The 14,877-nt window shown below is 37.6% G+C and overlaps 1 protein-coding gene across 4 annotated transcripts in view; it reads left to right on the top strand.

The window, feature by feature from the left end:
- The window catches only part of LOC148860804 (Calcium-binding EF hand family protein), a 40,823-nt gene extending 30,632 nt beyond the window's left edge, over positions 1 to 10,191 (top strand). The window contains exons 4-8 of one of the 4 annotated variants that reach the window (XM_088983962.1): positions 8,428 to 8,601; positions 8,690 to 8,786; positions 9,484 to 9,615; positions 9,718 to 9,843; positions 9,954 to 10,191. In XM_088983962.1, the coding sequence (XP_088840088.1) occupies positions 8,428 to 8,601; positions 8,690 to 8,786; positions 9,484 to 9,603 (391 nt within the window). In that variant the 3' untranslated portion in view covers positions 9,604 to 9,615; positions 9,718 to 9,843; positions 9,954 to 10,191. Of the gene's footprint in view, positions 1 to 8,427; positions 8,602 to 8,689; positions 8,787 to 9,483; positions 9,616 to 9,709; positions 9,847 to 9,953 lie in introns of all 4 variants that reach the window. The other 3 variants (XM_088983961.1, XM_088983960.1, XM_088983959.1) reach the window with 3 other exon arrangements.
- The last annotated feature ends 4,686 nt before the right edge of the window (positions 10,192 to 14,877 follow it).

The raw sequence follows: 14,877 nt of genomic DNA, 5'->3' as shown, positions 1-14,877 counted from the left end.
GAGTGGGACCACAGCTGTGGGGCCCACATCAATGTTCTCTACAGAGAGGAAGGTTCACTTGATTAATTGGGACCAAGTTAGAAAGCCCAAGGATCCAGGGGGTTTGGGAATAGGAAATATTTCACTCAGGAACTCAGCTTTGTTAGGAAAATGGTTGTGGAGGTTCTCTTTTGAGAGAGACAAGCTGTGGCACAAGGTCATCGAGAGTATTCGTGGTTTGGATGGAAATGGTTGGGATGCAAAAATTGCCCTTTATGTTTCTTGAGCTTCTCATTGGAAAGCAATTTGTGAAATTTACCCAACATTCCTTAATTACATTTGACTTGATGTGGGTCAGGGTAATAAAATTCGTTTCTGGGAAGACCTTTGGGTGGGAGATGGTCCACTTAATGACCTTTTTCTTGACCTCTACACTTTGTCAAATTTCAAAGGGGAAACAGTAAGAAATTTGGGAAATCCTAGTCAAAATGGGGTTAATTGGAATCTGAGCTGGGGATTTCCCTGTGAAAGAAATATGGAGTAAGCCTATTCCCCCAAAAGTTCAAGCTTTGTATTGGGAAATCTTCCTCGACAAGGAAAATACTTGTGATATGCTGCAGAGAAGAAGGCCTTATGTATGCCCTTCTCCTCACATGTGCTCCCTTTGTATGGAAAGTGGTGAGTCCCTGTCACACCTATTATTGTCTTGCTCCTTTGTGCATCACATTCGGGAATTCTTTTGTACTCTCTTTGGTTGTAGGTGGGTTTCTCCTCAAGATGTGGCCAGACTCTTCAATCAGGACTTTTTGAGTCAACCAAAGAAAAGAGGGAAGTTTATGTGGAAAGCTACAAAGGCAGCTATTTACTGGGTGATTTGGGAAGAAAGGAACAACAGAATATTTTTGGACAGAAGTAGAACAATGGAGGAGGTAATCGACACCATCAAAGTTAAAGTAGCTCATTGGGTAACATCTATGCATATCTTTCAAGATTTCTCGATCATAGACATTATAAGATCTTGGACAGAAGTAGCACAATCCTCAAGAATAAAAGCGAAAGTAAGGATGGAATGGAAACCTCTAGATGGTAGTAGGTTTAAACTGAATTTTTACGGAATCTCTTCTGGAAATCCAGGACTGTCAGGTATTGGGGGAGTAATCAGAAATTCTAAAAGGAGAATATTAGCTTTGTTCTCTAGACCGATTGGCGTGGGCAACTCTCTAAAAGCTGAGTTAATGGCATTGCTAATGAGGGCTGAAGATAGCTAAGCAACTGGGAATGAGGCACATTGAGGTTGAAGGGGATTCCAAGGTGATCATTTCTTGGGCTAAAAACAATAGAAGTATTTTGTGGACCTTCAAACAAGTGATAAGGGAAGTGGAAAAGGTTGCAAGGGAGGTAGAGGCTGAATTCAAATGGGTTAGAAGGAGTGCAAATGGGCTAGCTGATTATCTTGCTAAACAAGGGGTTTTGAGGCAACAATTGTTTTGGGCTGCAATGTAAAGTGGGACAGAAATTTGTAGTAGTGTGGGAGCTTTAATCCCATACACAAAGCTGTAAAACCTTCTTTTAACCCTAATTTCAGATAAAATTCTCTTTTGCTGATAAAAAAAAATGTTAAAATTCCTCATACTTGAAGAAACCCTCTGCCTTCCTCCAATTGATTCATCCACAAACCTAGTCACATTAAAATCTCTTCCTAAGTACCAAGGTCCTTCCCACAATACTCTAACATCTACTAATTCTTCCCACATCCTATCCCTTTCTCTGTAAGAATTTGGACCATAAACATTAGTGAGAACCCATTCAAACCCATCCTGAATATTCTTCAACTTTACCAAGACCGAAAATCTTCCCACTAGTTCATCACTACAATGGAACAAATCCTCCTTCCAGGCTGTTATTTTCCCCCCTGAAGCACCCTATGCTAGTGCAAAGCTCCACTAAGTATTTCTCTCTCCCCAAAAACTCCTGATCCATTTCCTATCTACCTCCTGAACTTTGGATTCCTGGACCATCACTATATCTGGTTTTTCTTTCTTCAACAACTCCTTAATCAACCTTCTCTTTGTGGCACTTCCTAGTCCCCTAACATTCTAACTGATGATCTTCATTAAGCTGTCTGAAAGTCCCCTGTGACTCCTTTTTCTATAGTCCTTTTCTTCTTCCTCCCCTAGCACTAAATTCTTTACCCCCCCTCTACATCATTCATGAGTTTCTCTCTTTATTCAATTTTTTCTTTCTTTTTTCTCCCCCTCCCCCTCTTCCTTTCTTCGTTTGGGAGCTCATTCTTTGGCCTTCTCTATGTTAAGCCTCATCCTATTTGCTAGGTTCACCACTTGGTCCTCTCCCCCTTGTCTCCTTTCTTCCAAGAAACCTGCTTCAGATCTACGTTCCTTTCCCTTTCCATTCATTAAAACATTGTCATCGTTCTCCTGATCTAGTTTTTCTTTACCCTTTCCTCCCCCCTTGCTACAATCTCCATCTCTCATGTTTTCCCTTGTTAGATTTACCACCCCAACTACACTCACATCACCACTAGGCAAGTCCATGGGCTTTATCACAATAGGAACGGGAGTTGGGCTATTTGCATGAGAGCTAGAAGAGGAGTCAGTAGTAAAACCGAAATGACAAGAGGCTGTAGGGATTACCAAGACACAAAGGAGGCGCAGACTCAACAGAAGGGGGATTTTCAAGTTCCTCATCTCTCCCTTTTCAAATAATGGTTGCTCATCGCTCACCAAAACACCAGTTTTTTTTTTTTTTTTGAATGTGATCTATGGCTACATTAAACATTTTGGTTCTTGGTTTTGTACCCCTTGGAGGAGATTCCTTTGAAGTTCTACAGTTCCCCTGCTCAGTCATCCTCTGCTCTTCCAACTTTCGTTGCTCAACAGAGAAGTCTACACTCTTCCCGAAAACAAGAGGACCCCTGTTGATCTTGGACATGATTTATTAAGCTAACACCATTTTTCTCTTGCCCTTCCAACGATATGTCCACGTGATCGCCAAGGTTTTCTCAGAGCTCTTTCTCCCCCTGAGTTTCACTAACCATTTCTATCTTAAACAAATAACCAATATACAGGTCCTCTTCATCCTCCAAGCAAACTTGGATAGTCCCATCCATGTTTCCTATACTGGATTCTTCATAAAAAAAAACTATCCTCTTCAAAATCTAAACAGTTTATGGTCCATCGTCTTCTTCATCCCCCTGTACTTCCTTTGATCTTGCATACCTAGGGTTGGGCTTTTCTTGCATCGATGGAGGACGGCTAACCCACTGTAAGTGTGACTGCTTCCTAGAGTTTTTGCTGTTAGAGAATGATGAGGACGATGATAGACCCAAAATAGAATCCCCCGTTGATCCTCCAACAACCCCGCACGTGATTTTTAAGTTATCATGTGAGGGCGGGTTGCAAACTGGCCCAACCGTTTGGTTCAGCCCCAGTTTAGATTCTTTAGAAGCCTTTTTTCCAAAACCTCTCCTTTTAAAGCTTCTACGTAGGACATAGGCTTGTTCGTTTGAAATTCAAAACAATTTGAAAAACCAGCCAAAAATGGGAATTTACCAATTGGAGCCTGAATTAATTTCGCTCAACATTCTATTTTCTTTCGGGGGAAAACCAAAAATGGCATAGAAATGCCCCTCCACCCCAACCCCGACGGAGATGAATTCCCCGTCCGAGACCTGAATCCCCGACAAGAGAGACTGAGAGAAAGAGAAAGAGAGATTGAGAGTCTGAGAGAGAGAAATAGAGAGGACCGTTGCGAGTTGATGCCGACAATGAGAGAGAGAGTCCGATGGGCGAGGGTGAGGGCGAGGGCGAGGGCGAGTGCGGTCGGCGATGATAGACTGAGACTGAGTTTCAGTTCTTTCTTTTGAGTATCTCTGTCCTCTGTCGAGACTTGAATGGTAGACCGGTAGTCGGCGACGATAGGTGCCCGACAATGCCTGATGTTCGACGAGCGAGTGGCGACAACGACGATTGTCGGCGAATTGGCAACGAAGGCTAGGGAAGAAGACTAACTAGGGTTCATGGTTCAGAGTTCTTTGTTTGTGTCCGTCGAAGACTCTAACCTCTAAGTGCCAAGTGTTTTTGTTTTTTAAGTTTTAATCTTTAAAATAATTAAATAAATGAATAATAATATAATATAATATAATAATATAATAATATAAATATTATATAAATAATATATAATATTATATTATATATAATTATATATTTATTAATCAGGGGCGGGTCAGGGCGGGGATTGCATTCACCATCCCCATCCCCGAACCCGATCGGGGATTCAGGGATAGCCCCATCCTCGACTCCGACCTTGACCCCGCCAAAGTACCCCCCATACCCAACCCCGTCAGGTCGGGTAGCCCAGGTACATGTCGGGGATGGGGAAAATTGCCACCCCTAACTTGCCACGTAAGTGTCATCTTCAACCTTTTGCCCTTTCTCCCAAAGCAATGATTCAACTTCCGACACTACCCAAGCTTGCCTCCACCTGCCATCAGAGAAACTTCGATCAACCTCAGAATCTTCTTCGGCTTGGAACCCCCTAACCATAAGCTGACCACTCGAAGATCAAGCACATCCACCTCTAGAATGAATCCTCTACATATTGCTGCAATCTAAAGGAATATTTCCTCTATCCAAAGCAAGGTTCAAAGTATCGATACGATACGCCCCGTATCGGGCATATCGTATCGTATCTTTTGGTCTCGATACACCTATTTACAGGTGTTTCGGGACCCCATTTATTTCAATAAAAAAATACTTAAAAAAAATCTCTAAAAATCAAAATTTGAAAAAAACTAAAGAAAAACATTGAGCGCTTGCTTTTTAGTACCGATACGCCCTTGCCGATACACGGGCTTATTGATACTTTGAACCTTGGTTCAAAGATTGAAAGACAGTCCCACGATTTTCAGACAAAAGGAATCATAATTTACCTCCATCTCATTGCAAGAGGGATTCCATTTTTCCACCAATGCTACTCCCTCTCTTGTAGATACTCTGATTAGATTCTCAGCTCTACTATCCATATCTAAAATCGCTGCTGTTTCCCTAAAAGGATGAAGTAATGCCTTTTCCATTGTCAGCACAGAGGCCACTACATCCTGTAGCACTCTTTCCCAGTCGTCCACCTTCTTACCCAAGCTAACCACCTTTCTTCTTCGCCACTCTTCCAGACCGCCATCAGCCATCAGTTTTGAGCAGAGGGAGTTTTCACATATACCTCCAATTCCCATCTTCTTCTCCTTGTTGCAAGGAGATTCAGATGATTGCTTTGATTCAGGGGGTTCATGATGCTCATTCCTACCTTCTGATCGTCTTTCCAGTAACCATAGTCTCTGTTCATACTCATCCAGGGCCTTCGCAAAATTTGACCACCCCTGTTTCTCCTTTCCGGCAGGGACACAAATAATCTGCCTTTTTCCCATTCTAAACATTTCAATCAGTTGGATGAACTCTCCCGTCATTTTTCTTCTTCTCCACCATGATTTTTTTTTCTTTACCACACAAAGTTCCCCTTTTGGACCTGTCTCTGTAATGGCAAATAATATGCCATCGAAGAATCCTTTGAACCATCTTGAAGCATCCCTACTTAAGATCACCACAGATTTTTACCGCTGAACCTCCATCCAGTTCTTCCAACAGAAAATTCTTCTTCTCCATATCTAGGACTTTCTTCCACCTAGTTGCGGGAACAAACTTCTCCATCTCATGCCCCTGAACTGGTAATATGAATTGTGTTATATTAAAAGAGGGAGAGTTTCCCCCCAAGAAAACCTTGGAATATCAATCCAATTTATGCAGCCAACTTGAGTGGGAGTGTTGGTGATGCATAAGGAATTAAGTTAATACTATACATATTTCAGTTTTGTAGTAGGGGTAGCATTATAATTTTATTGTGAGAAGTAATTGAACAACCTATTCCATTTTTCTATCTAAGATGTCCGTTTCATCCTTTTTCCTCTTCTATTTTTATTCCCATTTCACTGTTAAACTTGAGTTTCAACTATCCCTCGGCTATTATTTTTTTTTTTTTGCATGAAGTGGCCATTTGTATTCTCACACTTGTCAGCCCAAAATTTTAGCATGGCTCCAAGCTATAGCCCCTAAAATACTTAATTTCCTGATTTATGGCCTCAATTACTTGCTTTGCATCTGATTCAACCTCCTGACTTTACTGCCAATTTTATACCAATGACCATAGCCCATATCTCAATGCCTGCTTCTCTGCTTTCCCGAATCTTGTATCCCCTAGTTGCAAGAAAAGCACCCTGATAATGACAGCAGCAGTAACCTTCTATTGTGGTATTGGACAAGAGATGCATCAATTTTGAGTCTAAAAAAATCCTATTTCAGGTTTCACCTGAAATAGCTAAGAAATTTGAACATGAAATGCATCGTTTTATTGATGTTGTTGTTATTTGCCCAAAAATAAAGCTCTTACTGCGGCCTGTCATTGTTATCATCATTCCAATTATCTAAGAAAGAGATCTAAAGCATGTATTTGATCTGGCGTTTGGTACCTTAGCATGTATGAGATCAGTCATCATTATTGTCATTCCAGGGGTCCTCTCAATGCCCACTTATCCTTGACAGAAGATGGCCAATCCTTTATCCATTCAAAAACTGACTGAGGAAGTTGGTCTTCCCTCAGTTGTAGCATAAAAGCAAACCAAACAGATTTTGCAAATTAGCATTTGATAAGCAAATACTCCACTGTTTCTTCTTCCTGGTCACAATGTGGACAAGGAACTTTCCCATTTAAGCTTCTCTTGTACTGCATTCAAAAGAAGTACCCATAGGAGACTATGATCTTTGTTTCTCATACTTTCACCCATTTGATAGATTATGCTGCTGGTGCAGTGTTTTAAAAGCGCAAGGCACAAAAAAGGTGCAGGGGTCAATTTGTGCCTGAGGCACCAGGCGAGGTGTGCTCATTTTTAAGCAAGGCGCAAAAAATAAAAAAAAAGTTAAAAAATAAAAAAAAAATTAAAAAACAAATATAAAACCCACAATCTCTTTTTTTCTCAATTGCATTACTTCAAGTGGCTAATGTGATGTAAAACATATTACATCCCTGATTCTACAAGTCGCCTTTGTGCCATGCCCCTCGAGGCAAGCCCAGTCCATGTTAGGTCTTAAATTCTTAGTTCTCACACAAAATATAATGATTTTATAGTTTTTATTGCTTTTTAAAAAGATATCTTATTAGGATGAACGAATGAACAACATTACCAAATAGGGGGTTCTCGAAGCATCAAAGTTTCAAAAGGCGCACGCCTGGGCTGAGGCGCAAGGTGCACCAGGTGCACCAGGCATGGACCTTTTGAAAGGGTGCGTCTAGGACCTGGGTGAGGTGCCTACCCTAAAATGTGCCTTGCCTGTACGCCTAGGCACGCCTTTTAAATCACTGTGCTGGTGAAGGATCAATCATTAATCACTGACCTATAAGCTGAGTGAACAGAGATGCCTCAAGAGATTGGTTCAAAAATTATGGATTGGATAATTATCTTACAAGAATTCAGAGATGTCTCAAGAGACTCGTTAAGAAAAGTTTTGGGAAATACTACTTGATTGAATGGAACTGTTGGATAATTTTTGTATTGATGTAAAAATCGGAAAAGTTGGATATAGTTGTTTTTTTCTTTTGGTGATTTCTCATCGTTTGATGTGTTCTTGATGTATTTTTTCCACTTAAGGAATTTTCTTTTTTATTTACTACCAAATAAAGCCGAGTTAATAGAGAAATTGCCCTGAGTCTTTTCTTTGAATCTCCCCTACCACATATCATAAGAGAAATACTGCAGATGCAATCCACAGCTTCTTTTCTTTTATTGGTAAGGTTCAATCCACAGTTCCCTCATCAAAGAATTTAGAAATCCTCTTTCTACTTCCCCAGTTCCCTTCTTGAGCAAGCAAAGCTTTTATTCTTTTACTCTCATCTCAAGATCTCTCACCTCAGATAGCAATTGTGGAATTGGAAAATAACATGACCTTGGAAAAATGGACTTCTTTATTCTCTAATTCCTCTTTATTTTCTTCTTCAAAGTGGCCTACCCTCGGAAAACAGGGTGATTCTCCATAAAATTCTGCTTTTTAAAAGGAATTGATTGCCGTGGTTGCAGCAGCTCATAATATGCAGCTATACATTTTCCAATCCCTGCAGTTTTGATACTATCAGAATTTTAACTATATAACAAGAGATACTGCATTTCCTTTTGAAAGCATTAAAAAGTACAGCCCGTTTTTACCACAAAGTTGGATTTTTATAGAAATAATTGCTTCACGCTTGTTTTGACAATCATGATCGTATTTATTGTGTAGTTATTTGGTTATAGTTCCAACTTCCAACTTGTTCTTTTGAAATTAGGTTTATATGGACCTTGTTCAGGAATCTTTGCCTATTATCTGAATAAAGTGCACCTTTTCTTCTCAGGGAGAGAGACACTGACAAAGATGGGAAGATAAACTTTAAGGAATTCTTTCATGGTCTGTTTGATTTGGTAAGAAACTATGATGAAGAAGATCACAACTCCTCGCATCACTCTGATGATTCAATGGAAGCACCAGCCAAACAGTTGTTTGCTCAACTTGACCGGAATAATGACCAGTACTCATCTATACAACTTTTTTCTTTAAATAATTTTGCAAACAGTTTTTTTTTTTAATTACTGATTGATCTGGGTTTTCTTTTTCAGGCATTTGTCAGAAGATGAACTGCTACCTATAATTGGAAAACTCCATCCATCAGAACGTTACTATGCAAAACAACAAGCAGATTACATCATATCACAGGTAATTATTTATTGAATTGAATGCCAAAAAAAAATATTGAATTGAATGTCAATCTTCTGCAAAAAATGCATGTCAATTACTTAAATTTAATATTTCTCATGTATGCCTTTTTCATATTTTCTCATAATGTATCATTGGAAAGTCAAATGGATATGGATGTAAATTTCTACAAGTACCTAACTTCAATGAAGAAAACCAAGATGGACTTATTTGCCCATCTTTCAAAAGAAAGCCGTTGTGTTGTGGTCTTTGTTCCAATCCTCCTTCCTGGATCACAAAAAAGAATGCTTTGATCCACCATACGTGTGGAAATGATAAAAGAAATCAAAGCTAGAAAGTTTTGCATACGTGGTAACTCAATTAGTGTCCAAAGAACCTCTGCATTACATTCTTCATCCTCTGTTCTCTTTCTCAACTTTTAAACCCTTGAACTAAAATGTCTGAAGGGTTTTATCTTCACTCATGTTACCTTTTATATCATTATAATATGATGTATCACAGCACCATATAAAACCCCATTTAAAACATTAAACATGATATATCACTAGCTCAGCTCTTTTTCTTGACTAGTGAGCTCCGAACAAACTCACATTCAGTATTTTATGATATGCTTGTGCATAAGCTTTATAATTTTTGTAGATATTCTTTTTGATAGTGAAAGGCTATATAGCTGAGATATTATTTTTATATTCTGCAGGCAGATACAAATAAAGATGGGCGCCTGTCCTTGGAAGAGATGATTGAAAGCCCATATGTATTTTATAGTGCTATTTTCAATGATGAAGATGAATATGATTACCATGATGAGTTTCGTTAATTTTTATTCTAGGTAAACATAAAGGTCTTCCAATCTTCATTGTTATACTTTCTTGCTTCTCTCAAGAGTAAATATCGTCTTTTGACGGTTGCCAAATGATTTTTAGGATCTCAGACCAGTTGGAGGATACTGGTAGACAGTTACAATTCAAAATTTTCTCAGGAGTTGTGTAGAATAAGAAGAAAGAGCTTTTTAACAACCTTTTCATTGTCAGTGTTGCATTCCCTGAATTGCTCGATGGTAGTGAGTGCCTTCTTTCCTATTGCTTCTTTATCGTTATGCTTTCTAATAGTAAAATAACCTGATTCAAGTTTAGTTTATTTGATTTTTCCTTTAAACAATTCTTGCAGTGCAATTTACATTGGATTGATAGTTGGGGGCTTTCAAAAAGCAGTTGGATATTAGTTTAGTCTGACACTTCTCTTTTTAGTTTTATCAGCTTGTGGCCATTTTTCTTTGTGATATTTACATGCATATCATTGAATCAGTATATATGTACCAGTACATTTCTAATCATATTTTCGATCAGTGATGTCAAAAATGATAAGAAATTTAGTTAGTCTTAAAATTCTCTTTTTAGTTTTATCAGCTTGTGGCCATTTTTCTTTGTGATATTTACATGCATCATTAAATCAACATGATATAGGTGAGTTTGTTTGTTTGTTTGTTTGTTTTATTCTTTTGATAGGTCCAAAGATTAAACTATAAGACCTGAATATTTACATAGTTCTGAACATCTGGAACCCAAGCGGGATAAATATCAGAAAAGAAAAAGATCCGATATATAATTTTAGCTGCTTGGGCAACGAGATGAGCTGAGATATTAAACTCTGTTTACATGATAACAAGAAAAAGGAGCTGAAAAGACTGCAAGATTTCCTTGGTCTTAAACAAAAGCCATAGGCAAGACCAAGGGACAGCAAATTTATCCTGAAATGCCTGGGTCACGTTGGGAGAGTCCGACGAACATATGATAAACTATGCAGTGTAGCTTGTAATTCAGCTTCTTCCATTGGTTCCAAGCTCTGCGATTTTGGAAGTGCGTTTGATAAGTAAATACCACCAAAAGAACAAGAATGCGAGGATATTAATTATATCAGTAAAAAGGATGGATATTCAAATTTTACTTTAAAGTGGTGTCAAGGAAAGAATCCTCGTCAGTAGTGGGATGAACTATGGAATTGAATATAGAGTTAATGCGAGATAAGATCCACTGGATAGAAATTTGACGATTGCTACAGGTTTTTTCATTTTGAGAAGACCAGATATAATACGTGTCTAACACATACCAGCTTAAAATTGATGACACAAGATTCTGATCAGGTAACAAGTTTATAATAGGTGTTTTTTTTTTTTTTTTCAGAGATGCCAAAAATGATAGACCTTTGAGAAAAATTATTCATTTTCAGATCAACTATCTCATCTCCCTTTTACTTTTGCGTTTCCTTTGCATTAATTGATAACCCATTTATAGATGAAAATTTAGTTGGGCAAGTGATTTCCAGACTGTCAGGATGGTAAATTTTTTCTCGGATGTCTCGCAAGAGACGTCTAGGATGGTAAAAATTACATCAACGTGCTAAGGGCTATTGACAGCTTATGGGCAAAACATTGTACAATTGATTTTTAACAAGGTTCAAAATATTTGTAAGCTTGTAAATGGACATCAAAAAATAACGAAAATGCAGAGTATTGAAAAGGCAAATTTAAGAGACTGTATTGGGATATATTTTAGATACGCATGGATCATCATCATCATCCAAGCCTTATCCATTTATATGGGGTCGGCTACATGATTTCTGTTTTGCCATCCCGTTCTATTTTAATGCCTTATCCATTGTTAAATTTAGGATGCACATGGATATGGTGGAAAAATTAGGATACACATGGATGCCATGGAAAATCCAATAAATCCCAAAAGAATCTATTAATAACACTAAATCCAAGACTTAGATGATTATTATTGAGGTATATAAACAAAGGGTTCAACTATGATGCTGGAAAGACATGATACCGAAAAAATTCACAGCTGGTCAAACAACTTCATAAGAGTAGGAACCAATCAGGTGGGTTTTCATTAAAATTCATGGGGGTTGTGATTGGTCAAATCCTTTCCGGTATGTTGTCTTTCAGGCATCACAGATTTTTCCATAAGCAAAAGAAATACATTTATGTGAAGTGTGAACTACCAGGATATACTTGAAATTTGTTAAAAAAAGTATAGAATTAAAGATATGCATGTATATCTGGGACTATTATTGTTTTTATGAATATTTATAAATACATAAATTTTAATAAACATTTTTTTTTAATAAGCATGCACTAAAAGAGAATAATAAATGTTAAAGGGGCTTTTACCGTTCAGTCCACCCCTAGGTGGAGTTACTACTAGACTAGTGGTGGACTGAATCCTGCCTGTGGATTGATGCCAAATTCACGGGCAGGATATGGTTTATAGGGGGGCTACTAGTAGACTAGGAGGGGGCTGCAAATTCAATTTCTGAGGGGGATTGCAGTCCAGAAATCCCAATGTTAATACTATTGTAACAACTAAATAGTGATGTTCAACTGGTGGATGTGTTGCTTTTCAATCTATTGATGAACAATTAAATATGTTATTGGTGAGCATTGGCCAATAGAAGACTGATCCAAACTGATACTATGCTTGTGGATACAGGTGGAATAATGTTGAATTTAGGTCATTCCACCTATTCCATGTATCTATAAGAATAAAAATTGATTAAGTCATAGACACATGGTTTTAAAGGGCTTAAGACGAGAGGTATATAGATTTTGTCTCAAGGTATAAGCCTTATAACTTTGATGTGAGGTTTAAGCCCTTGTTAGAACTTAAAAGGGGTGTATACAAAATTCAAGGCATTAAGCATAAAAAGGTTTAAGCCTCAGGAAAACAAGTTATTAATTTCTCTTACTGTTTTAGAAAGTTCAATGCAACAAAGGCCAATAATAACCTTCACAAGTCCTTTTTGATTCTTGGTTAAATTGAATGGGATGGGTAAATTACTTATATATACCCTGAGGTTTCTCTAAACTACTTAAATATACCCTTTCGTTTTTTAAACTATTTATATATACCACGTAGAAGTGTTCCATTATTAATATTGGCCAAACAAATTAATGGACAAAAACAACCTACATGCCATGAGTCTAACTATGTTGCAATTTGAATATTTGTTGCACATTAAATCAAATTTTTAATCAATTATGTTAAAGACATCACATGGTTGGTCACATGGTCTATTTATTTTATTTGGTTCATATTACACAAGGTGTATTTTCATGTTTCACAAAGTATATTTACCACTAAAGACTTCAACAACATTAAAAATGTCACTACTATGTGCAACTTCCTTATTAATTTGTTCATGTTATGTTGCAATAATTTCTTATAGAATGCACATTAGGTTTTGCCTCATGTCATTGCTTGAGTTCCCGTCTTATTTGAGACTCAGTAAATGAGGGAGAAATGCCAAACTCTAACAGTTATCTGAATCTTTAGCTCAGTAAAAAGGAGAAATGACAAACCCTTTGCAATGAATAACACAAAAGGAAGGAGGAAGAGAAGTGATGGGAAAAATCTCGATTGTGCATCTACTCACATTCACTAGTGCCATGGAAAGAAACAAATAAAGGAAAAAAAAATAAAAAAAAATAAATAAAGAAAAAACAAAGCTAAACACTCTTCCCACCTGAGATTCAAATGAGGTTTAGACACCATTCATTGCTGTTTTTCCCACTTTCTCCTTTGCCCTAATGAAACAACTCCAGATCTAGTGCATTTGGACTCAAAGAGATTTTTCCTTAAAATCAACTCATTTTGTGTCACCTCAAAAAAAAAAAAAAGAAAATTGCATGGCTCCTTAAAATCAACTCATTTTAAACTTGGTCGAGGAATTCCGGGATGTAACAGAAGAAAATGGCATCATGCATGATAAGGGTTTCTGTCTTTTATGGATTTGTAAACAAGAGGAGAGGGGGCTAATGTGGAAGGTTGCTAGGAAGAGTATTGGTTTTGGAAAGGGGCTTTATTGCATAAAAGATCACAGTAATATGATGTGTATCAACCTAGTTACCAAGAAAAGAAAAAACTCGATGGGTATCAGCCTAGCACCCAACCTGTTTCAAAGGAAACCGAGTTGTCTAGATGACAGAAAACAAACATGTTGGAAAATATTAAGTAATATGGCTATAACAGTAATCAAACTAGATTTCTACAGTAGTATAGATCCGAACTCCAGGAAATTAAATATAACAAACTGATAATAAGCAAGTGGAAAACTTATTAATAACATCTGATTCGCGATAAGTGTTTGCTCTCCTTAAAATTGATTTTGCCACCTCTCATAGTATTTCCGTTGGTACAGAAAGTTTCTTGCAGTCGTCCTCCAGGATATAACAGCTCTTAGCCTTGACATTGTATGCATTTACAGCCCAAAGCAATGAATTAGTGTGTTATGTATGCCCAACAACGAGAAAAATAATGCAAAAAAGATCAAAACTCGAAAAGCAGAAGCAATAAGTTTTTAGTACCCAAAGTTATACTTACCTTGGAAATTAAGAAAGCTTATTGTCAAAATAAAAAGTGTCTCCCAATAATCTAGGCAGTTCTCCCACGATTAGGATAGTGAAACAGTTACAAAGAGAATATAAAAAAGTGGGCTCTCAAGGATTAAAACGTTAAACACCTTAAAATCAATCAATCAATAAATAAATAATGATAGAAAACAAGAAGAGCATTGGACCCACGCACGCAACACAAAATGGTGCAATGAGGTGGGTGTGTGCACACGTGTGTTAGCTCGGTCCAGAATGTGCGTGCGTGCAGTGGTCCATGTGTACTCTCTCTACAAGTTCCATAAGACATAAACCAATTACACAAAGCAATAGAGAAACCCTAGAGTTATGTTCCCACGTGGAACTCAAGACACTCCACTGGTAGACAAAGCAAAAGGAAAAGAGAAACCAAGATGCATACAATTTGAATCACAATAATCTGATGTGTATCAACTTATTTACTGAGAAAAGAAAAAACTTGATAGGTATCAGCCAGGCATTCAACCTGTTTCAAATGAAATTGAGTCGTCCATATGACAAAAAATTGGGAATCCATTGAAGTTCATGGAGTTAAGAAACTCATGGGGATAAAGAACTGATTCTTCGGATGAGTCATCAAGTGTATCCATGGTTTCAACAGAGTGGATAGTTCCTAGCATTGCATTGAGCATGTAGTTGTTTATCTGATCAACTTCCTCA

This window comes from Nelumbo lutea, chromosome 4 (genome assembly GCF_056320005.1).
Source record: "Nelumbo lutea isolate HS-2025 chromosome 4, American lotus-T2T, whole genome shotgun sequence".
Taxonomy (NCBI): Eukaryota; Viridiplantae; Streptophyta; class Magnoliopsida; order Proteales; family Nelumbonaceae; genus Nelumbo; species Nelumbo lutea.
The sequence above is the reverse complement of the archived record's forward strand: the minus strand, read 5'-3'. Positions and strand labels throughout refer to the sequence as shown.